We start from the raw sequence: 25,393 nt of genomic DNA on the forward strand, positions 1-25,393 counted from the left end.
ACACCAGTTGCCACCGTTTTTTTTTTTTTCTCCTTGCCTAACTAGGTGTAAAAGCATCTTTATTCATTACGTTCGCACTAAAATGCAAAACATACCATGACTTCAAGCTCCATTCAAGCAAATATCCTGTTATAGACAAACCACCTTACTGAGCCATTAAGCAGACAATCACATGATGACACAGACAGAGAAGAAGCCTTGCTGTTATTCTTGGGAATTTGGGACAACATGCTTCTTGAGGATCTAGGTCTCTGTTTTACGACCTTCTTTTCTCACTACAAGGTGACAATCATGTATCATCATAGTATGGACATTAAACTACTATGGTCAGAATCCAGTTTATGTAGCCACAGCACAAGCAGCCTCTAACAAACAACACATTTCAAGAAGATGATTTTTTTTTTTTTGTCCTCACAGGCCTGAATGTGAAGGCTACACTCTGCATTTTTATGATTCTTAAAAGGTAAATCTCATCATAATCCTGTTGTTGTTTATCTTGTGTTAAGTACCTAAAGTGAATTAGTTTTCATCTGAAATCCCACAGAACAAAATGGATCTGAATGTGAAGACACACAGCTCAACATAGCAAAGTGTCAAACAGGACTACTGGAGGAAGACGATACAGAAGAGGAACATTACCTGGTAGCATATGTAACCTATGTGAGCGGTCTGATCCTTCGTGTTGTATTCAGCGCTCCCACTTCGGATCCAAATTAATCCTTGTGATCATGGCATTGCTGTTTTGACGTCCTCTCACCAAAGGCTGCTCCGCTCTGGCAGGTAATTCATCAGTGACATGAACTATACATGATGCCCCGTTCATTTGCTCTATTACCACCGGCACCACGCTGAAGATCTGAAACTTTTGACTGTAATTTGGGCTATTCTTAGCCTCTCGCCTTTAAACACTTAATTGGATTAGCCTCGCGGTTTGACAGCGACAGCTCAGAGCCACCAATAGCGGGTGGCGTGAGATCAGCTACACCGATTTAACTAATCCGTCTGACGCCCAAAGGTGCGGTGGGTCCTCAGCGGTGTAGGTGCGCTACAGAGAAGCCTGGGAAGGACGAACGACCTCGGCCAAACGAGTGGACTGTAGCCTGCTGCAGTAGGGCTGCTCCCCCACGATGATCATAACACTGCGGGCTCTCTTCGAACAAGGGGTAAGGAGCCGTAGTAGCCTGCTCTTGCTGCGGGACTCGGTGCTGGGACGTTCATCCATGCCGCTTCCCAGGTCTATTGCGCGCAGCTTGTCTCTGCAGGCCCCGGGGTATCTGCGCAGGCAGGGACAAGGATAAATAGGATAACAACCATCCAGGGCTGTCAGGTGGGTGCAGGGAGAATTTAAACTACTCAGCGCGAAGTTAACGTAATTTTACCTAATGTCCTTATTCAGTCACATGCCCTCGCAGAGCATGGCTCCGTGCATATACCTTCGCTGTTGTAGCGTATAGGAACTGATGGTACTATAGATGGTACCCTAACTACTATGCTATGGATTTCTGCAGAGCTTATGCCCGTCGTAGTCCACAAATGAGTCCACAGTTTAATATGGGCTGGAGATATAAAGATCTATGAGCTCACAGAAGATGCCAAATATTACCCTGGTGACACTGATCATGCAGTTATAGTCTCATCATTCATTTATAACGATGTATTATGACTGCAGCATCACTGTTTACCCTGGAAACAGACACACAAAACAGTGTAATGTTACCCAGTCTGAAAACTAACTAACTAACTAATTAACTAACTAACTCACTTTAAACAACATACAACTGTAATGTTATTGATTATTGACTGTGACTAGTCAAACGTATTTTTCCTTTTAATATTGTATACTGCATACTGTAAATCACAAACACTATACTGACATACAGTTCAAAAATTTAGGTGAAAAACCGAATTGTGGCTGTTCACCAAATGATCATAGAGCATCATCACTAATGTAAGAAAGACAAAAGAAATCTAAAAGACATTTATATTTTCTTTTAAACTGATCAGCATAATTGAAATATACAGACCTGACAAAGAAAGAAAGGAAGAAAGAATGAAAGATGAATGTCAGATATGGGGCCCCACTTGTGTCAAAAACATGTCCACGTGTGCACTGTCTCTGTCAACTGAACATGTGACAAAACATGTGTCTTCAACTTCAGACTGTACTTGTGTCATCTTGTTGCACTCCCTGACGTTTGATTGTGTTGTTGCAACATGAAAAACACAGCACAACACAACAACACAGTGAGATGACACATTGGGATGCCCTGTAACGCAGTCAATCAACACAGTCGATCAAAACAGTCAATCAACACAGGGAGTACAAGACAGTCTGACGTTGAACTGACACAGACATATGTTTTGTCATGTGAGCAATCGACACAGACAATCAGATTGACACAGTTTTGTCACAACTGAAGTTCAGGTCAAAGTGGAATAGACATAAACAAATGTTTAGTCACATGTTCAGTTGACATAGTGCGCATGTGGACATATTTTTTTTTGACACAAATGGAAACCCATAAATTTGTACATACTGTATACTTGGCTATTCAGCTTGAAGCTGTGCATATGATTCACTATATTCACTATATGTCCTTTGTGTGGACATTTGACTGTCCTTCTATTTCCATTGTGAGGGTTTTTTTTGTTTTTTTTGCAGCAAGGACAGCTTGTGGGGTTTATCAGTTCCCAATTGCATTTTGTTTCAGTTACAGAAAAGATGTAAAAGACTTTTTGACCTGTGCGCTCAGTGATCCATAAACCACAAAGCCATGGCACGCCCTGTCAGCTCATATCTTTTTCATCACAAAGTAAATATATTTGAGGAAACATAAAGCAGGAGAAGTATGCAGCCTCATCTTTCTTCCTCCATTACAACATTACTTGAAATGTTCATTGCAGTTATCATAACTTGTGTAATGTGTTGTCAGGCAGATATATTGACAATGTCTCTACCTGGGCTCTGGCTGCTTATCATGCAGTATTGGGTCTATATTTTCAATGAGCCTAGAGTCAGTCTTTGTCTCTAAATTGACATGCACATTACATCTAATTTACCGTGGTTTAAACACAAGTGGTTCTTTACATAGATAGATAGATAGATAGATAGATAGATAGATAGATATATAGATAGATGGATAGATAGATAGATAGATAGATAGCGGAAGGAAGGATGGATGGAGGGGGTGGTGGGTGTGTCTCAGTGGATGAGTGACGTACTACTGGGACGCATGCCCCGTGCGCACTGCGCGTCCTGGCCTGTCAGTAGCAGCCAGATGGAAACGTAGGCAAGTGAATTTGGTGAGGTCATGTATTTTTAAGCCGCACAACGGAATAAATCATCCTTCTTCGGCGGCATAAACAAATAGCCCGCTTACTCCGGAACATTTCGCCGCTGATCGGACCGCGGGGGGGGGAATCCATAGTTTGATCTGAAGACAAGAGGTAAGATGAGGATTCGCACCTCTGCTCCTCAGACGTGCTTATTGTTTGGCCGTGGGGGAGGGTCGTATGCCGCTGTGTGCACGCTCGTTTAACCGACGCGGCTGTTGTTTAAGGCTGCTACATTGTGTTTCCCTGGTGTTACTCACCCGAAGCGCTCACCCCGCGTGTCGTTGCAGTGAAATACGTCTGTACACGGCGTTTCTCGTGTAGATCGAGACGGCAGATAGTGTCACCAGCCGGCTGCGCACTGTGTTTAACGAACAGGCCCTCCGTCATATCACGATATTGGTTGTTATTATCTCTGCTATAATGTCTTCTTGTGCAGGGTCCGGCTTGTTCGGGCCCTAGCATGCATGGCTCTTCGCTGTGCAGTCATTTACCTGCCTGCTGCCGCTGCCGTCGACAAGTCAAGACAAGACCAGGGGTCGTGTGCCCAAGGTTAACACACTGACATCGAATGAAAATAAACAGCGGATCGATAGTGGTCCCCCCCCCCCCCGTTTAATTTGGCAATTTCTTCTTTATCTCTGTGTCTCTCAGCCCCGCGAACAGTTTGCATATATGTGTGGACTGGGACAAGAACGCTTCCTTAGCTTTGCATTGGATACGCACAGCGGGATATGTATGTGCCAGAAGTTATGTTATGCATGAAGTGGATTATAATAAATGTGTGTTTGGCTGGGATTTTCTTGTATTTCCTGATCAGCTGATGTGCCATGCGTGTAAACTGGCAGAACATGAGATGGTATTGTACCTATTGACACAATATGATTCTACCTATGAGGCTGTTTGTAGTCACTGACTGTGTGTTACTGGTTTTAATGTGTGATGATATAGACAAGAAGGCCACACAGTATCACTGTATATTGTGTTGATATGTGGTAAAACGGTGACACAGTTTTCCAAGAATGTGTATGTTTGTGTTACATGTTGTATAACAGGCCTAGATGTTAATACCCACTATTGCCAGGAGATGAATTGACCTTTAGGTTTGTGCTTTTGGTGGCCATTCATGAAATCATCAGGCTGAGGCAAGTTGTTTAAAAAAAAAACCAAAGGTTAAGTTATTAGAAGGCAGTGCACTCTAGGAACGACTCTGTTGTATTTCTGCTTTTGCAGGATACTCTGGCACAGAGACGTATTCCAGCTCCCTGCCTTTAAATCCATTCACAAGCTCCACATGTCCTGATGCTGCAGGAAACTACTACTACTGCAGTCTAATTGTGTGTTATTGATTCAGAGGGAATTTGTTGATGCTGCATGTACTTGTAAGCATCAATACTAGTTATTTCACAACAGGGGCATTAATATGAACACTGTTTGTGACTAAATAGGAGTTCAGGGGATCAGAAGATCTCGAACTTTAAACCTGCATGTACCTGACCTTAATTATCCTCATGGACAGCCATTATTTAAAAAAATAATGACCTTACAACATGGCCTTACATACCACTGACAGTACTGAACACTAACCACAACATCATTCAAGCCATCATAACTCAGATGAGCGTAATTGTCTTCCTGTCTAAAGTATAAAAAGAAGTGACATGTCTATTTTCATGTTGTGAGGGAGGTGGATGTTATGTACGTCTTTGTGACGTTGGAGGAACAGAAGGAGAGCTGACTCATTTTATTCTGGCAATTATAACCCTCATATGGACTGTGTGTCGGGAGAGTGGAGGAACGGGGAGGGCGATTACGTTGCTTATATAAGAACGGAAAAATAGGAGAGGAAGGAAGCCGATGTTAGTTTTCTCCTTTTTTAGATTTTCTGTTTTGATGCAAAATGAAACTTGTTCGGGAACATCATGCTCACAAATTGGCATCTCTGTGTTGTGTCTTATCTGGGCTCACAGCCTCTTGGTGCAACTTGACCCAGTTAACATGTGGCTGTGGAAGACCTGCTTGTAGAACTGGGCTGGAGTCCTGGGCTAGGGTCCAAACTGAGAGGAATTATCACTGGGCTTGGTTTTCCAGTGTGACAGAGTCACTCTGAGAATCATGTTTCACATGATGGAGTAGACCTCCCCGTGGCCTGCTGTTCTGCCACCCCTGCTGATGATATCAAATCTTCCATGCTGGTGTGTTTGCTGAGTTGCTGAGATAAGGAACTGCAGTGCTCGCCTCAAGTGTGAAATTCAGCAGTGTCTTTTCTCCTTTACTCTTAATCTGCTTTCTCGGGAGCAGGGATTTTCATTTGACTTTCTAATTTTCGCCGGGTCTGCTCAGCAGCTCCTGTGGGATTTGTGGTGTAGTCCCAGCGCGACAAAATATTTAAACCGTGTGTGTCTGTCTTTCTGTACACAGAGGACATTTTTGGATGCGCAGAAAGCAGTAATTGAAGATTTCGCCATGAACAAAAACAAGAGAGAAAAGGAGTTCTACAGCCTAGATGTTGGAGACTCAACATTCACAGTGCTGAAGCGATACCAGAATTTAAGACCCATCGGCTCAGGAGCACAGGGTATCGTCTGGTGAGTGTTTCAACCTCATTCTTATTCAGTCAGCAGCTTCTTGGTGATATATGTTTTGTATGTACTGAATGTCACCAGAGCATTCACGAGAACCAGAGAACATCTAATTTAATATTACCTCAAGAAATAACAATATAAATCCTTGGAAATTAGAAGTTTTCATACCATTTTTGTATAATTATTTTTTTTTTTTTATCAGTGCAGAAATATTTTGACTATCGAAGTGACATTGGTGACCACATCTTGAAATTATTCGCTCTCTTTGTTCTTCAGCTCAGCCTATGACCAAATCCTTGAACGAAATGTTGCCATCAAGAAGCTGAGTCGGCCGTTTCAGAATCAAACCCATGCCAAGAGGGCGTACAGAGAGCTCGTCCTAATGAAATGTGTCAATCACAAAAATGTAAGTATGCAAATCTCCTCGGCTACACTACACTTCGCCGGTGGGAGACGTGCTGTTTTAGATTTACAATGTGCGTGTAACTCAAATGATGCTTTAATGTGATTCTGATTCATGTAATTTTATACCCACAGATCATTGGCCTATTAAATGTATTTACACCCCAAAAATCATTAGAAGACTTCCAAGATGTGTAAGTAACGTGTGTGTTTGTTTTCATTGTAGAGCGCACTGTGTGTATCCTTCATAAAACCGAACGACTCCCTCATGTGTGTTTGCTTTAAATGCTTCTACACTCGCCTAACACTGTTTCTGCTCCGTCAGGTACTTGGTGATGGAGCTGATGGATGCCAACCTGTGCCAGGTCATTCAGATGGAGCTGGACCATGAGAGACTGTCCTATCTGCTCTATCAGATGCTGTGTGGTATCAAACACCTCCACGCTGCCGGCATCATTCATAGGGTGAGCATCAGCTGGCCGGGTGCTGCACAGGCTGATGCCAGGCGAGCGTTCTGAAGAGGAACTGTTAAACCCGCGGTGATACTTGACACTGAAGTGCAAACGGTCAACTGGCACACTATTAGATGATGAATATAGCCCCTTAATTACCAACAAAACCCTATAAAAATATATTGGACAGGTTTTGTTTTAAGTATTTGTGCTAAGAACATTGGTGGGTTAATGTAAATGTGTGTCATTTTTTTGACTGTAAAACGCAATTTCAGAGCAAGTATTCTTAATGAGGCGTCCCCGAACCGAACACTGAATTTCAAGCAGCTCTCCAGAAGTTGATTTAAGTCGATACAGATTTCTCACCTCCTCATCGAACAGGGCAGGTGAATGTATAATTTCCTCATATGCGCCTCATCATGAAAAAAGAGACTCAAAACAAGAAATATGTGTTAAGAGACATCTTTAACAAAACAATATTCCTCACTAGAATGAAGAAGCAGCCAATCTCCCAAAAAAAAAGATTATTATTGTAAAATGTTGCTGCTTGATTAGTGTGCAAACTATAAAATTTGAAATTAATTTGCTACTAGCAAACAAAACACTTCAATACGTAATTTGTCCAGATAAACATGACAAAAGTTATCCTTAGGAAAATAGCTGCAGCAGGAGCTGGAACCAGAGGGATTGATTGGATGGATTCATGATGGATAATGTAGAACTCTATTATCATGTAACTTGACAATAAACAAAAAGCTGAACGATCCTTGTTTGAACGATACACCCAGTCAAGATGCTGTAATGCAGGGCTCCATTTAGTTTCAGAGTGGCGTTTCCCTCCTTCACTCACTGCACACACATTTCTTTTTACGATGTCATTGATTCCTATTGATAAAAAATGAACTATGTTTTGGTGTGTGTGTTCCTCTGTAGGACCTCAAGCCCAGTAACATTGTCGTCAAGTCAGATTGTACACTGAAGATTTTGGACTTCGGCTTGGCTCGGACGGCCGCCACGGGCCTCCTGATGACACCGTATGTGGTTACGCGTTACTACAGAGCGCCGGAGGTTATCCTGGGCATGGGCTATCAAGCCAATGGTTAGTGATTATCTATGTGCAGCCGCTCAGTCAGTCTACAGTGTCAGCTCTTTTTGATTTTCAGTGTTTCAAAATCACAGTTAGACGATTAAACTTAAAAGACTTTTAAAGTTTTGTATCAGATCTGTTATAACCCATATTCAGGGACCTGGAGAGAAATGTTGCTTTTAACACTGTGTAAGCCGCTTCTGTGCATAATGGGAATTTGTTGTAAGAATATGCTCACTAACCAGCCTCCTACGTGTAACTAACCTGTTGTTATGCATTCCTCTCACCTCTTATTGGCTTTGATTACCGTGTTCCACTAAACTAGTGGACATATGGTCTGTGGGCTGCATACTGGCGGAAATGGTTCGCCATAAAATCCTCTTCCCAGGAAGGGACTGTATCCTTGGGACTTTTAAATACTTCTTCGCACTGTTAATCTTAACGGTTGTTGTAAGTGTTTGTGCTTTCCTTCGTCAGCTTTTGGACTGAATGTAATCATTTGTGTCAGGCTGTGGGGAATTGTTAATATAGTGTCAATTTTCATTTTTATCTGCTCAACACTGCATTGCTCTTCCTCTTATATATCTGGCTGATTCTGCATGCTGTCCATTTTCATTTCCACACATCATCACACCGCTGTCATTCTGTTTGCCGCCTTCTCAGTTTGCCTGTTGTTTTTTGTGCTTTTTTTTTTTTTTTTTCTCATCATTTTGTTTGCATGTCCACCTCCCTGTCATCTCAACATCCACCTCCAGTGGACGTATGGTCAGTGGGCTGCATAGTGGCCGAGATGATCAGGGGAAGCGTGTTGTTCCCCGGCACTGATCGTATCCTTCCCCGTCATTGATTGATCACCGTGTCATCACTTCATTCTGTGTGAAGAGATCCAACACCATCCTGATAGTTTCCCTCTGTCACTTTGTCACTATCCATTTTCCAGTTTTCCACTTGACAAACGTGACCTCCATCATTGCTCTTCTCCACCCACCTATTGTGAGAAAAAAAGCAAAATCAGACCATAAAGGGCAGTAGTTGCAAGAGAGTATGTGCAAGTATTAGCTGTATAGGAAAATAATGAGTGGCTGTATCACTATAGATCATGTGATCCAGCTGCAGTATGCGTGTGTGTGTATGTGTGTGTGTGTACTATGTGAATCTGTTGGTGTGTGCACCTCAAAGACGGTTAAATGTCACTGCCCTGATGGGGTGTTGCAGTATGTGTGTTGGGAGTGAACGATGTGTCTGTGTGGGCTGTTTCCTTAACATTTACACTTCAGACATCGACCAGTGGAACAAAGTAATTGAGCAGCTCGGCACTCCGTCTCAGGATTTCCTAATGAAGCTGAACCAGTCAGTGAGAACGTACGTAGAAAACAGGCCACGCTATGCTGGATACAGCTTCGAGAAACTCTTCCCAGACGTGCTCTTCCCGGCCGACTCTGATCACAACAAGCTGAAAGGTAGCGGTGTTATCGTATCATAACCCAAACCATCAAGAATGCATTCATCAAACCACATTTGTAGTCTTGTGATTAATAGCACAGCATCTTATCTGTTTGTTGTTTCTTCCCGCAGCGAGCCAAGCGAGAGATCTCTTATCCAAGATGTTAGTGATTGATGCCTCCAAGCGCATCTCCGTAGACGAGGCCCTGCAGCACCCCTATATTAATGTTTGGTACGACCCAGCAGAAGTGGAAGCGGTAAGTGGATCGCTGATCGGACTGCATGATCCTTAAATGGGTCACATGAGATTTTAATTACTTCACTTGAAGTGGAAAGTTGGCATCGCTCATCTACCACCAATGTGCCGTTTAAGCCATTTTCTCTTTCTCAGCCCCCTCCGAAGATCCCAGACAAACAGTTGGACGAGAGGGAGCATACCGTGGAAGAGTGGAAAGGTTAGACAGCATACTAAGAATCTTAACGCTGAACTCAACACTTCACTTTTCACTGTCAGTTTCAGTGTATTATTTACCCTGTGACTCCTGAGGCAGCACGGGAACTAACCACAGTGCTAGGATGTGCTGTTGGCTTCATTCACTGATAAAGTGCATTTATTTTGAAAATAAGTTAAACCAGCGTGGTAATTTAACAAAACATTAAAAATGTTACCATGCAAATACTCATCACTATTAGGGCTTTCTGATATAGTTCATGCATTCAATTTCTGCAAATCAGATGTGTTTACAAGGAAATAGAAATGGTCAGCTGGTCAGATTCTATGATGAGCAGTGACATGATTTTTTTTCTATTCATGGAAAGCACAAAAATAAACCATGTGTAAGGAAATCCAGTGGGAGAGCCAGTGAATGTGTAGAAATGCGGCCAGTTGTTTACAGACATTGTTGCCGAAGGAGCTCTGTGTCTCCACTATAGTTGCCAGAAGGTGCGTGGCGTGACTTGAAATCCCCTTTTTTTAAAACCTCTCAGTTAATGTTTTCCACTGTGTGGAACCTGAGTCTCCGGAGCACGGGAGGACTTAAGATTGTGAGTAAATATCACTTTCAGTTGTGCAGCACGATGAGCTCATCCTAAACCCTGCCAGGTGATAATGACCCCTCACTCATTTTTAGAAGGGTCACACCAGCACAGCCTGTCCAAATTAGAAACATGATGCTGTTTGGACTGTACAGTATGCAATACACTCTGACTGTACAGAAAAAGTGTATTGCATACTGTGCATACAAGCATCAATTCTTCCTCTCCGTCTCCCCTGCCCCACATAACCTTCTTGTGTTCTTTCATTTTTAGAGCTAATTTATAAGGAAGTGAGTGAATGGGAGGAGTGGACAAAAAATGGAGTGATAAGAGGCCAGCCACCTCCTTTAGGTGAGTAATCATTATAACTCTGGGAGATAAGAGGAGGTGGAAGTGGAAAGGATGAATTAAGGTGAATCAATACTATTTTTGTTTGTGAGAGGCACATGATGGGTGTTTACCAGAGGAGGACACTCAGTCTGTTTGATTGAATAATGAAATAGTCCTAATACTTTTAATTCAATTTAATGTTATTTTATTTAAATCAGCTGCATACTTCGTACATATGCACTGTAAGATCTAATTTGTTGATTTGCAAGTTTTTACCAAGAGATGTTAAATTTGTAGAAGGACAACAGTGTATTTGAGCCATAATGATATTTTGTAAATAAAGATGATAATAAAGTTGAAACTCTTTTTTTAATAAAGTCACAATAATTAAATGCTTATGTTTCTAGAATAGAACTGCAATATTTTGAAATATTTCAAGAATGAACAAAGTGTTTTGAAAGTACAAATAGTAACTGTAGGCTATGTATTGTCAGGGAAAGTATAAGAGAGTCCAGCCCAATTCAATCATTTTGTTCTTGAATCAGTTTGAATCAGTGTTTAAATAATTGAGACGTCTTACTATTTCTTAAAAAGATTTAGCCAAGTTTTAACCTTTACATCTTTTGACCCAATCAGCTTTTAATAGGTATTCAAGGTTTGAGACACTGTTTACCTGTGTGTGTACCTGTAATGGCAGAATCCTGTGTATTTCAATGAAACCTATGCGTTGACGTGTGTTTTTCGCAGCACAGGTGCAGCAGTGATCGACAGCCCCCCTCAGCCAACGTCCTCCTCTTCTTCAGCCAACGACGTCTCATCCATGTCCACAGAGCCCACTGACCCGAGCAGTGACCCCACCATGACCTCTGAAACAGACAGCAGCTTGGACAGCCATACCTCTCTGGGTGCGCTGGCCTGCTGCAGATAACGGACACATACAAAACGCATAACACACAAACACACACACCTACACACAAGAGCAAACCTTTTTAGGCCAATGGAACTTCTCATGTTAGTTTTTAGAGCTGCGCTTTTAATGTACAGTTTGTTTTTATTTCCCCTCCCTCTATACTGCTGTAAATGATTGTGGTTTGAAATTGTATCATTATTACTGTATTTTTGCTGCAAAGAATCAGAGTATGTTTTGATGTGAATCTGTGATGTAAGTTATGAAAGAGAGGGATTTGAGTGTACTTTACACATTACTGTTTTTTAGCTACTGCTACACAGTCGACTATCACACTGTTAGCACCGCAATATTATGTTGAGTATATTTTTGAATTGTTCATTTGGCATTTTTGTATTATTCTTGGGACATTTGAATGACTCTACACCAATTCTCTCTTTTAAAAGTAGACTATAGCACATTTCATCTCTGATCCTAATGCAAATGGATCATTTTATTTTGACACTGTTCCTCATCTTTCTTGTAGAAAGCATCCCAAGTTAACTTATTTCTTAGTATTATGTCACCTCAGATTGTGTGTATCTTGACAAGCGGTCAAATGCTCTGTTGCCCTGACACTGAATTTCTTTTTTTCTTTTTCTTTTTTTTACTATAGCATACTGTAAACTGACTGTATTTTAACTTGTTTATTTACTTAGGTGTAATTTTTAGATGACGGTCTGTTGGATGAGGAAGAACAGGGTGAATGTAAGTGAATAGAAATGTGGCATTGTAACGAGCCACTGTTAGCGCTGTAACAGGTTAATCCAGGCCACTCCACTGGCTAGAATGAGTGAGCTGTATTTGGGGACTGTCACCAGAGTCTAAATGAGTCACTTTACCCTCATGGCAGGTTCTTTCAGACGTTATTCACTGCTGTCTGATATTTAGGATATTTCATTTAAGTGCCCTTACTCAGTTCAGTGATTTTCAGTCCTCTCCGTGGCAGATGCTCCTCTCTTCTGTGGTGCGTCTTTCTGAGTTCTACCTCACACACACACTCAACCACACGTGTTTGAAGATACAGTATGTATATCATGGCACACATCATTCGAAAGAAATGCGAAAAAAGATCCAAGTTTTTTTTTCAGCATTTGTGTTATTTATTTATTTATTTATTTATTTCAAGCTAGGAGGTGTCTATTGTAATGTAATGTACATTTCATTCAGAAGTACTATTTATATGCATTTTGTTTCTTTTTTTTTTTTCTGTGCAATATAATCATAGATTAGTATACTTGGTAATTGATCTGTACAATTTAATGTAGATGTATGTATGTTTCTGAGAGTCAGGAAACAGGCATTTGCTACCTGCCACGGTAACCTTTGGATGTATTTGATGGCTCAAATTCCCAACCTGTCCCTTTGCCCTTTTCATGGTTGGGCACTCCAGGCAGTAACCCCCTAGCATCAGCTCCCAGAATGCACTTTGGGGATTGTGACGCATGTCCTGACCCTTTCTGGGCCACATTACAAATGACTGATGTGGCTTCCTCTTTTTTGTGGTTTTTTTTTTCTTCCCCTCCATCTTCTCAAAAATAGAAAAGTTAGAATAGACTACGCATGAGTTTTCTCTGAGCAAATCTGGTTTTAGTGCAGGTACATTTAGAGTTAAAGAAAGGAAAGCCATTCAGCACTACTGGGATGATACTGCAGTCTTCTGATGGTTTGGCCAAATACGGACAGTAAAGAGAAAAACCTGTTGTGGTGTGTTATGATAAGGCCAGGTGTGTGAATTTTAGCCTTTGGATATGAAATTGCCTCACTAACAGACCAATAATATACATCAGAAATGGAAACTGTCTACAGTACCTTCAACTCCAGCAAATAAAAGAGTTGAATTTTAATGTCTCACGTTGTTCTTCCTTTGTCAAGATTTCTGTCGCGTTCTAACATCAACAGAGCGTGTATAAGGAAGACTGTAGCTCATATCATTAATAAGGCCTTTTCTGGTCTCCTACAGAGGAATTTAGACAATTAATAATTAGCTACATGACCTATGGAGTATAATAGTAAGGGTGTTTGTGGAATGGTAAAATGAGAGGTCCTTGGTCCATAGGAGTTCTCGTTTGGCACCGGCACTGGTCAGTGTAGGCACAAGACGGCCATACTAAAGAGGATACGATGGCAAGTAGTACTGCACAAGAGGTATTTGGTCTTCAAAGCTTTGGGGCTGGCTGGTTTTCCAAGCTCCTCCTCCTCCTCCTCCTCTGATGGACCAGATGAAGGCAGGTTGGTCTGGTCTAGTTGGTCCGTGTTGCTCCTGTGGTCAGATCTCCAAGGGTTTTGAAGAACTCCTCCATCTCCTGCTGGAGGAGAATGTTTCGGTTCTCTGCGTCTTGATGTGCCCGCTCCGAGTTCCTGAGTCGGATCTCCAGCATCTGGAACTTCTTCTTCTCCTGGTCCAGGTCCTCCTCGAGATGGTTAACCTGGGACTGGTACTTAGAGCAGGACTCTTCCAACCTCAAAGAAGAGAAGAAGGTATTATAAATAAAACCTCAGGCTGAAATGAATTAGTTATTTGACAGGAAATGACAAGTGACTCATTCTTACTTGCGAATGCAGCTTTCATAGCTTGTCCTCTGTTTCTTCAGCTCCAGTTTGAGCTCGGTCAGCATGTTGGTGAGACCTTCGTTTGTCCCAGTGAGATCATCCTCAGTCCCACTTGCACTGTGATCCGGAGTATTTGTACTGTCCGTCACCTCTGTGGGTCTCTCTTGACCCTGCCCCGCTTTTACTGCTTTGTCACTTCCCTCTGGCTCGGCCAATGAGATCTCAAAGGACGTCCAGATTGAGGAGGTGTCAGCAGGCAGGCTTAGACTAGAGGGGGCAACATTGTCATAGGCAGACAGTCTGTGGGATTGGTGGAGGGCTCTGTGAGACAGGGATGTTCGAGAGGAGTCTTCATCAGAGTCTCTCTGTGAGTCCTTGAGTGAAAGAGTGGTCTCTTTGAGGGAGAGTGTTGAATCCTTCAGAGACAGAGTAGAGTCTTTCAGTCTTTCACCAGATGAGGTGGTGCGCCTGTGAGCTCGGAGGGACGACAGGCCATTCATCAGCCAGTTGCTCCCACCAGCTGCTGACACATCTCCCGCCGATCCCCCTAATTTCCCCCTTGACCCCCCAGATGCTGCACTGCCCTTGAAGGAGCACCTCCAGGAGGGCAGGGCTTTAGACTGTTTACTGGGGCTAACAGCTACTTCACTTCCACTTCTCCCTTCAATTTTGCTGTCTGCTTTTCCGTCTATTTTCTCCTCTGATTTACTTTTGCCCTTCCCTTCAAGCTGAACATCCTCACCTTTCTCCAATGTTGTACTGGGGCTTGGAGTGGTCGGCTTACTGTCTGAAGAAGGGGTGAAAGATTGGAGTTTCTCTTTAGGGGATTTGGAGCCTGTGCCTGAGGAGGGTGGGGGGTCAGTGTCTTTTTGTGAGAACCACTCTACCTTGCACCGTTCGAGAGGACTCAGCTGTTGCTGCGGGGAGATCTTGGTCTCTGTTTCTGGCTCCTGACGTTGGTAAAGTCGGGAGTGTTCACTGATCAGCACAGTCATCAGGTGCTGCACCTGTGAACTTCCTGTTTATAATGACAAACACACATACACTTGCAGTAAGTATAGGCCTGCTAGAAATGTTTCATGGCTATGTACATGTTGATTGTTTTTTAGTGCTACAGATTAACATATGTTGACATTATCACCAACCCTCCATCATGGTAACTGGATCCTCCACTCTGGGTCGAAGGATATTGGGTCCAAACACAGTGGCCAGATTCTGAACACTCATCTTATTCTCACTGGAGTGAGACTGAACCTCATCCAGGAACCTGCACAGACAGCAAGCAGTGTGTGAGTATACCCTTCAGTTTTTCCACATAAAGCCCCCAGCACCGACTGCATTACTTCAAAGTGTTTAAAACTCCTTGTTCCTTTCAGTAAAAATCAAGCTCATGGAAAAAAAAAAAAAGAAGGGGGGGGGGGCTGAGTCATGATTCTGCTGTGTGTGGGCTCTGCTTGTGGTATTTATATAGATGCAGGAGGCAGAGAAGACGTGCAATTATGCACACTCTGAGTCAATCAATGTGATGTCACATCTCCTGATGACGGGGACGTGGGTGTAACAAATGTTGTTTCTTTGTATGACAGAGTGACAAGTCATCAAACAGTGAATGGGGAATGACAGCAATAATGAAACCCATCACTGTCACATTAGTGAGGTTAACAACTAGCTGTTAAATACAGGAGACGACATGATGGTGTTTACATACCTGCAGATGTATTTAAGGATGTTATAGTTGACCTGAGGAAGGGATTTCACCTGTTTGCCAAGCTCTATGATACCCTTTAACAAGAAAAACATGTGTTAACTATCAAGGTTAAGGTTTTAAAATACATCTGTAATGACAGGCAGATATTTCATTACCATTTCTTTATCCTTGGTAAGTAGCTGAGCACAAGAGAGAAACTGTGTGTATTTGGAGAATGGGATTATAGGCTCTGGCAGCTCCCGTATGTACAGCTTTAGCAGTGATGCCACTGTGTGGACATCTGTGGTACTGTAAGAGACAGAGAGTGCACATAAAGGATAATATTCAGCACTGATAAAAAAAAAAATAAAAAAAAAAACCTGCTCCCACTGCCTCACCTGTCAAACACCGGCTTCTCGCCACGGTCAAACGCATCCTGTAGCTCTCGAACATGATTGGTCTGTCCGGGGGCCCTGAAAAGACCTTCCTCTTCCAGCCCGTGCTCACGTATGAAACACGCACACTGCTCGACCAGCACGGGCACCAGTCGCTGGGGGCCACACTGAGCCTCGTACAACATTATCTCCTCTAGGTGCTGCCCAAAGACGCCTGCAGACACACAACACAGAAAATGGATATCAATCAGGACACTGATAGTTGAGGATGTTTCGTTAAATTTATTTGCATAATTACAATAATGAATAACTGTGAGACTGTGTATATGCATATGTTTAAGAACCACACCTCCTCCAAGTGGAGCCCATATGACTCTGCGTATGGCTCTGACCCATTCTTCCATGTCACTCTGAGAGTTGGCCATCAGCAGGAATGATTCATGGCTTAAACCTGTCCGATCTTTTTCTCCAGTGCCCCCTGAAAACACAATTCGGTATTCCATTACTTTCTGGATCGACAGGACAAAATGACTCACGCATCTCAAAACCACGTGGAATCACACATGAAACAAATACCACTTTTGCAAGATACTTTGCTCATCACATGAACTGTATCACGATACTGTAAACAAGTGGGTTCTGCCAGATGGAAACATCAGTATTTTCAATAACCTTATTAGCTCGAGCACCCCTGTAAAGTACAAAGAGGCAGCCGTGCAGCTCTGCCTCTTTCCTCTGGGCACACGCAGCTTGATACCACCCGGTTTGACATTTTAGTTTGACATTTTAGTTTATTTTAGTTTAGCTTTGATTACACTGTGTGAAATCATCTCCCTCTATGTGACTTTGTAATCGCTTGCTTTTGAAGAGGTGCAAGCACGTCTCCATTTCTAAAAGCATCAAGTTTGCTAATCATAAAATGTTTTCTTATATTTATACTGATGGAAACCTTTTGGAAGCAATCCAAAAGACAGAGTTTTTTTTTGTATTGTTTGTTTTTTTAAAGTGAATTTGGTAGGGGTTGCATGTGCTTTACTGTGTAAGACATTCAGTATATCAGTACCAGCCTTTAAGGCCTGCACTGTGGTGCATAGTGTGTTTTGTGTGAGAGAAATGACCCAGAAAGAGTAGTGTTCCCGGTGGACACCAGTAACTGCACCACTGCACACCGTCTCTTTTTTTTCCTTCTGTCCTGGACCTTTTCTTCTTTGTCTGTTTTCACTCTGTTATTTCACTAACTTTCTCTACAAACTGACACTGGACTCCATTTTACATGTTAAAAGGCTGCACTGATGTGTTTGCATGTTTTACCCCATATACTACAAACTGCATATAGTTTGCATGACTGTCGACCTTCTTCCAGCCCAGCTGAATCTGCTGAACACAGGTCATGTTTGCATGTACAGTATGTATATGAACATACATTTGTCTCAGTGAGGAGGAGACAACTGACACAGCGGTGTTGGCAGACACAGACACTGAAAATATTGTAGTTGTTCCTGTGCAGTGTTTCCGTGAAACAGAGGCTTTTTTTTCTACAGATCCTCTGTTGCAATACTGTATGTTTATCCAGAGGCTGCCAGATGCTTGCTCTTGCAAAATTGAAATTATACACCAGGATTGTGTCCTGGCAACACAGAAATCCAGAGAGGGAGATATATATGCAATACTTTTCACCAGTTCAATCTGCTTTCAAAAATGCTCCAATATAGGAGCGTTACAGTGTTTCTACAACACATCCTCCTCTTTGATAATCAGAGCTGAGAAAGATGTAATGGGAACCTCATCCTCAGGATAAACTGTCAGGGTGTTAAGTCAACCTGCTGCAGTAATTGCCCACGTTGAACCTGTACTGCCAGTTGGAAATAGGGGCTACAGCTGAGCCCTTATGAAGAATCATCCGACCACGCCTCCTGATCGATGTGGCGCACACTCTGTCATCAGGCCAACCACATATCAAGGGCAGAAATGAATGAAGTCATTGTTGAACCTTCAGTCACATGCCTGTGGCAATCACATCCTTTCTGCTATTCTGCATATTTCATGCATGCGCCATGGCCTGTGACTCCTACGCAGCTTATTGATTTACTTCTATTCTTTTTTCATTCCTCACAATAAGGTTAACAAAGAGAACACCAGCTGCTGTATATACAGTATCAAGCAACACAGAGAGATACTTTCTGTACATTACAGCAAACCTGGCATCAGCTTTATATTTTACTGGTTGTTGTATATGCACTGATGTTGCACCATTTGTGGTTTCAGCACTTTCTGAACATCAAAAACTCATGAGTGCAAACCAGCTTTGATCATGATGTCTTTTTCTGCAAAAAAAAAAGAAGGGATTTGGGAAATTATTTTAGATTGTGCTTTATCAGGATTTAGTGAAGCGTACAATCTTAGTCTAGTCTAAAGTGAGGACATTGTTTGCCACTGTAGTAAACAGATAGTTCAGCATCCCTAGAACAAGACTTTCTCACCTATTGACTTCCTTATACAGCAGAGTTGTCAACACGCCAACTCACCTGGAACTATTTCAAAAAGGTGGCGACCAGGCTCGTCCTGATTGGCAGGCAGCTCATTGACCTGACTGCCCTGAAGAGGAATACAACCCTGTAGGAGAAAGGAGAGGAAGGCGTGACACAGACAGATAGACAGATAGACTGACAGGCAGGCAAGCATGAGGAAAACATCCACATCAACTGTATTCAAGGGCCAAACAAGAAATCAATCAGTGGTTCTGGACTTGGATGTGTAGTGCATGTTAAACATTATAGAGTTCTGAGCACTCTGGGCTCTGGGCATCTGCCCAACAGAGGGAGGTAATGATGATGGACGGAGAGATGACTCAGGGAAACATCTCTTCATCTATTAATCCCTCAGCCGCTTCCTGATGTACATGCATTTCTGATCCAGCACAGAGACGGTCAGAGGTCGCCGGCTAAGTGCTTACAGGAGAACCACAGGGCAGCAAGTTACCACTTTATCAATGTGTGTGTCAGGGCAATAACAACACACTAAGACTCAAATGGAGATTGTGGGGATGGATGATTTTTTGCAGGAAAGATGAATGGCTATGGCACATAACACAGAAAATGTTTTATTTTACTTGAGGGCGACAAAATGTTTTTTGTCGCCCTCATTTTAAAGAATCAATAAGCTATTTTCAGAGTTGGAGCACACACATCGGATCTACTGGCCCTGGGCGAAAATACTCATTAGATAAATTCATGAAGCTTAAATATGTATCAGGCTTTGAACCAAAATCAATCCAAACCTCCTTGGGGATTAGGTGACATCAGGTAACTGTCTTGTATATTTACATACATTATTTTGTGCATGTCACCTGTGCCTTGGTCTCATCCTGGTCCTTGTAGAAATACAGAGCTTCAGTCCGCAGGACAAACCAACGCAGCTGCCAGTTTTTCATGATACTCCGCTGCCTCTTCAGCCAGCCTGCCTTCAGTGCTTTCTCCTGATCCAGAGGCGAGCAGGGCCTGGACACCCGAGACAGCTCTCCAAGCACCATGCTCTTGGACCGTGCTGCATGGAAGCACACATAGAGAGAAAGTGAGCTAAAAGAAGCTTTCAAGATTACAAGATTAAGAGCATCAGAGTGAGACAGAGAGAAATAAAAAAAAAAATGAACGAGACAGAGTTGCATCGAGACAGAGGATACATTTTATTTTGGGATTTTTCTTTTTATTATTATAAGAATTCACAGAGACGATCCACAATCATTATTCACAGGAGTCTCCCATGTGTGCGGCTAAGTCCACAGGCTTGACCACGCATCCAGATTTCCTATTAAGTCATTTTTACCAAGACACAGCCTCCATTTTGTAGCAAAGACATCCTGCTTTAAGATGAAATCCATCTATCAATTACAGTGCATTTTATAAGGCGTTTCAGATATTAATAAGGGTATATATTATTTCCAGATTCATTGCTGTACAGAGAGGAATTTTGTTTCATATTACGTTGCATTTTAAGTGCTACAGACTGATCATAAGCATGGATTATATATTAGCATCTGTATGCCAAAGGTATAGAAGAAAAACAGCGACAGTAGAGTGATCCCTAGGGAGTCAGGGTGAGAGCGAAAGAGCGAGAGAGAGATAAACAGAAGGCACAGGGAGAGTAGAGAGAAGAGAGAAATCAATGGCGTCTTTTTCCTGTTAATTGCATCTCGCTTTCTGCTGAGGACAGCAGGGAAGGTATCTGTAAGGGCCTGGACTGAAATCTCTCTTTCTGTTTCTCTCTCCTGTTATCTCTCTCTCTCTCTCTCTCTCTCTCTCTCTCTTACTTATCAGCTCTCTGTCTGGACTCTTCATTTTATTTCTCCCCTCTCTGGACGTCCTTCATTTACAGAGTCATGATTGCTGGGAAGGGAAAAGACTGGAGAGCATGTGAAACACGTCATTAACGAAACTGTATGGTGACAGCAGAAGCAGACAGAGCAGGATCTAAAAATACAGCAGACGTGGCCGTGTTGTACACACATCTTTAAATCTCAGAGAGGAACTGTTTTTTTTTTTGTTTTTTTTTTTATAAATCTACTGTCAGCAAAGAACTGTTGAATCAAATTATCTTTCCAGGATATAATGTCACTCAAAGGGCATTTCCTCGCATTTAATAAAATAATTTACATATCCACTAAAGTACTTTTATGTTACGAATGAACTGTTTTATGAGCTCATTAGTGATAGGTAGTGGTATTCAGATCCTTCACTTCAGTTAAAGTAGGAATACCACAACATATGTATGTATGTAAAATACTCCATTATGTTCTGAAGTTGAAATTTTAATCAAGTAAAAGTACTCAATTATTATTAGCAAAATACCCTTAAATTATCAATAATAAAAGTAGTACTAATGCAGAAATATTTCCCCTGTGACCTTGTATAATTCATTATTGAGTTATGTTTACTGATTCATTGATGTGTAAGCAGCATTTTACTCCTGTAGCTGGTTGAGTTGGTATCTGATATATACTTTTGTGTAGTTTAATCTATAACAGTGTATAATATTTTTTAAACATCTTATGTTGTAAAATCCTCATCTGTAAAGACATTAGTTAGAGCTGTAAAAAAAAGTAAAAAGTACAATATTTACTTTTGAACTGCAGTGGAGTAGAAGTTTAAAGAAATGCATATAGTTGAATGAAATACTGAAAAGTAAAAGTACAGTACCTGAGTATATATATACATACATATATATATATATATATATATACAGTCAGTCAGTCAGTCTTACATTATATTATAACTGCAATGATTATTAATGATATATATATAGATATATGTGTATATTGTCTCTATATGTCAGCCCTGGGCTTGGGTCCAGCCCACCGCGACCCTGTAAGGACAGGCGGTATAGCTAATGGATGGATGGATGGACTACCATACAGACCATAATAATCTTTTGTAATAATTGTAATTAACATTAACAATGATTGTTATTAACGTGGTGCAGCAAAAATTGTTTTATGAATGAAATCTTACAGAAATGATAAAATGACAATAAGTCTTCATGGTATTTTTACACTTAAACAATTATTCGGCCAAACAAATAATGGCGAGAAGCCTCAGCCACATCTGATTACTCAGGGTTTTTACCAATAGCATCTTCCTGTAAGACTCACACTCCACTTAACTGCTTAGGATTTGAGTCTGATATCCAAGTTTCTGAGTGCAGATCACTGTGCTGCTGTCTGAATTTGCCCTGAATGATGTTGCATAAAAGGGTCAGAGGAGAGCAGAGCTGGGAATCCAACCAAAGGAGAATACCATTACAGCAAAAGAGAGATGGCAAGCGCACCAAACGTGGCAAGCAAACTTAAGTGGCTACTCTGCTTTTATGGTCTTATTTTTACAGCTGGTCTAGAATAAGACAAGGACAGCCAGGGGAGAAATGAAGCCCTGCCTAAACACAAGCACACAATATGGGTTCTTGAAGCTGCTGCTGGCCAATACTTCACTCTGTTGTGGCCATTTTCATGCAAAAAATGCAGATCAGCAAATCTCACAGACTTTTGTCAAGTCAGGGTGGCAATGCCACTGAAACAGCAGTCATGTGGATGCTCTCCTCCCAGCCACCTGAGGCAGTGTGCGTTGGTTGTCTATAGCAACCACCTGCCGTGAGGAGCACAGCAAGTATTTATACTCATCATGATAATCTCAGCGCCAGGAGTTGTTACCGTTGGTTTGCAGCTTCCATATTCATCTCCATGCAGTCATGTGAGAGGCATGCATATGTGGTGTCCTGACTTATGTGGTCACAAGCGAATTTACCAAGCGTTGGAGGAACTATGTTTGACGGTCAGCTGTTGTGATATCCAGAGGAGAGCCCATGCATTCCCCTCACCACCGCTCATACCCGAGTCTGTCAACTGCTCAAAACCAAAACCCATGTAGTTATGTGTTCAGGTGTGACCGTGTCAGGATACAGACCATTGTCATAGGGAGAATTATCCTTCCAGCAGCCATGTTTAGTATGACCCACAGTGATCTCCATCTCGATCAAATCTTCTATGAATGAAGACGGTATAATCAAGAGACATGGGGATTACATCACCCTGTAGTAGTGCTTGTTAACTCTCAATGAGCCCAGCAGATAAAGCCTCAGATCATGCAAGAAAAGTCAGGTCATTGCTGATCGCAATAGTCACCGGGATGCAGAATGACACTGGTGTGGATATTCGGCACAAGTCTGGCATTGTTACACCTCATGATGTCATTATCGATGAAAGCACTAACAACAATATAAATGTTATTATTCAAAGACAGCAGGTCAGATGGAGCTCTGCAGAGAGAGAAAGAGAAGAGAGGAGAAAGAGATGACAGCAAGAAAGAAAAGAAAGAAAAGAGATGGAGCGTACAGGAGGGATGGAGAAAGGGGAGGAGGGACCGTGCTTACCCCGGCGTGCCTGTTTTATCTTGGGGCTCAGCATGGTTACCGTTGCTGTGCTGCTCCCTCTCACAGAGACATGACTGCATCCCTCTGTTCACACACTATTCCTCCACCACACACACACACACACACACACACACACACACACACACACACTCAGCGCCTCACGCTGCTGCCTCGCCCTGTTACTCCTCATCCTCTTCGAGCATCTCTCTCCTCCGGCTCACAGTCTTGCACTTGGACACTGTCTCCATCTGATTTCACACACACGTAAACACACACACACACACACACTCACACACATATGCACACTCACGCTTACAAGCACTTAACCATACACCCTCCTCTTCTTCCTCTAATTCCTTTCGTCTCTCTCTCTGTCCCACTGGCCCGGCGTGCTGTTGTTCTCACATACCTAGAGCCCTGCCCACTCCCTCTCTCTCTTTCTCTCTCGCTCCCTCACTCTCTCTCTCCTTTGCAATCTGTCTCCCTGCCTTCTGCTGCACACTTTCAGTATCAATTTCTCACCGTCTATAAATATGTCTGGCTGTGTGTCCTATGTCTTGTCACCCGTTTCTTTACATTGACTCCCCCATCACTCCCCAGTCTTCACAGTCCCTCCAGCTGTTTGCTCATGGAGATTTGATTATGGTCTTGTCGGTAGCTGGAGTACAACCTCAGATCAATACATTTGATTTTACTGACACCATTCTCACTATTAAAAGACTGATGCAGAGTAAGTGGACGTGTCATTGTATTGTCTGTACCTCTAAACACTTGCAGATGTATGGCAGGGATGGATCATTTTTGGTGTACATGTGTTCAAAACTGACAAAATCTGACTTGATCATGACTCACACAGGCTGAGATTTACAGTCTGAGGGGAAATGCCACACCGCGCAGGAATCTGTATGGTGAAAGCCACAGCACTCAAGGGTGTGATGTTCTTGTTCCTATTCTGTCTGGTAGTGATGTGATAAAGCAGATAAATGCTGCAGCTCAAGAGGCTGGATGAGACTCAAATGCAGTACAGAGACTGAGCTATAGAAGGGCGAGCTGACTGAGGTTCCTCATATGAAAAGATAACCAACTCAGCTCACACATAACAATCAATCAATGGCAGATGGTCAATACTATGCACAGCCCCTTACGAAGGCTTTTATAAGGAAGCAGCAGTACGTTAGTGACACAACTTTGGCCAATTTGATTTGTGGAAAATTAAAACAACTTATACCCTGACAGACAGAAAGCTTATAGAGATGATCAAGAAATGGTTTGGACCCATAAATCATAAAAACTCAAGAGCTTCAGTTTAAATGAGAACTCAGATGGCCAGCCGGCTTAATCATAGGCAACAACATAGATCGTCAGCATGCTTGATACAATGACCAACTATGCAAAACAAATTAAAAACAGAGCTTTACCTGATTCCTTTTGTTTTTCACCGGCTAGAAAAGCCCTGGATGGTTTCATTGCAGTGAACCCGTCTGCACAGTGAATCCCTCTCCACTGGGCCCATTTCTAAAAGACACACACACACACACACACACACACACACACACACACACACACACACACACACACACACACACACAAGGACACTCAGAGTTTAAACAATGACAATACTGAAATGTCAGTCTAATTGATAATCACAAATCTAATGTAATTCACATACCCAAAGAGAAGGGACTACTATTCTTGCCTTCAGCACACTGGTGACATGTGCCTGAGGAATGCTGATGAGAACAGATTCTCATAGACGGCAGGAAGTAAAGACAGTCATGAGAGTATTACTTGCCATGTCATCTCGGATGGGCGGACCGGACGACTCTCAGCCTCGAGCCACACTCTCTGTGCTGCACAAGAAAAGCATCACACAATCCCGAAGCAGCTGCAGTGATTGATACAGTTTCCAGGGAAATAAAACACAGGTGTGCGATGCTGTCCCGCTGTCCTCTCATCTGGATTTTCAGTCCGTCTGCCACTCAGGAAGTGTTCTGGCTTGATGGAGAAGTGAAAACTGCTGACTTCTGTTCAAAAAATATTATGAGTTTCTTTTTTAAATGTTATTACTGTAAATTTGCTCTGCTCGTAACAGGGCAAAAGGCAGTGCTCTGGCTGTTAGGAGATTTGCTTATGTAAATCGTGAGGGAAGTTTCACAAGCTTTGAATCTGAGAAGCTCTTAAAAGCTTGTTTCTCTCCAGCTACACAGTGAGAAAGGGAAGAGAGTTC

General features: G+C 42.3%; 2 protein-coding genes across 6 annotated transcripts; one reads left to right on the forward strand and one right to left on the reverse strand.

Moving 5' to 3' along the window:
- The first annotated feature begins 1,011 nt into the window (after positions 1-1,011).
- On the forward strand, positions 1,012-13,460 carry mapk8a (mitogen-activated protein kinase 8a). 4 transcript variants are annotated; one of them, XM_087175218.1, is made up of 12 exons: positions 1,012-1,163; positions 5,755-5,921; positions 6,195-6,324; positions 6,456-6,514; positions 6,646-6,784; positions 7,706-7,871; positions 8,615-8,686; positions 9,137-9,319; positions 9,435-9,559; positions 9,694-9,757; positions 10,611-10,688; positions 11,415-11,538. In XM_087175218.1, the coding sequence occupies exons 1-12, from the start codon at positions 1,128-1,130 to the stop codon at positions 11,429-11,431; spliced, it is 1,236 nt and encodes a 411-aa protein (XP_087031344.1). In that variant the 5' UTR covers positions 1,012-1,127; the 3' UTR covers positions 11,432-11,538. The 4 variants fall into 4 exon arrangements, with proteins under 4 accessions (XP_087031344.1, XP_023266386.1, XP_023266387.1 ...); XM_023410618.2 differs by lacking the exon at positions 8,615-8,686 and adding an exon at positions 8,185-8,256 and having other exon boundaries at positions 1,015-1,163; positions 11,420-13,460; XM_023410619.1 differs by having other exon boundaries at positions 1,016-1,163; positions 11,420-13,460.
- On the reverse strand, positions 13,454-24,679 carry arhgap22a (Rho GTPase activating protein 22a). Of its 2 annotated transcripts, none has more exons than XM_023410616.2 (10): positions 24,585-24,679; positions 19,595-19,791; positions 18,774-18,861; positions 16,598-16,726; positions 16,252-16,462; positions 16,030-16,162; positions 15,875-15,948; positions 15,312-15,433; positions 14,167-15,184; positions 13,454-14,076 (listed from the first exon to the last, which is right to left on the reverse strand). In XM_023410616.2, the coding sequence occupies exons 1-10, from the start codon at positions 24,631-24,633 to the stop codon at positions 13,857-13,859; spliced, it is 2,241 nt and encodes a 746-aa protein (XP_023266384.1). In that variant the 5' UTR covers positions 24,634-24,679; the 3' UTR covers positions 13,454-13,856. The 2 variants fall into 2 exon arrangements, with proteins under 2 accessions (XP_023266384.1, XP_023266385.1); XM_023410617.2 differs by lacking the exon at positions 24,585-24,679 and adding an exon at positions 23,167-24,561.
- Positions 24,680-25,393: the final 714 nt, after the last annotated feature.

This window comes from Seriola lalandi, unplaced genomic scaffold (assembly GCF_002814215.2).
Source record: "Seriola lalandi dorsalis isolate HSWRI2012SDOR001 ecotype SW California unplaced genomic scaffold, Sedor1 jcf7180002054426, whole genome shotgun sequence".
NCBI lineage: Eukaryota > Metazoa > Chordata > Actinopteri > Carangiformes > Carangidae > Seriola > Seriola lalandi.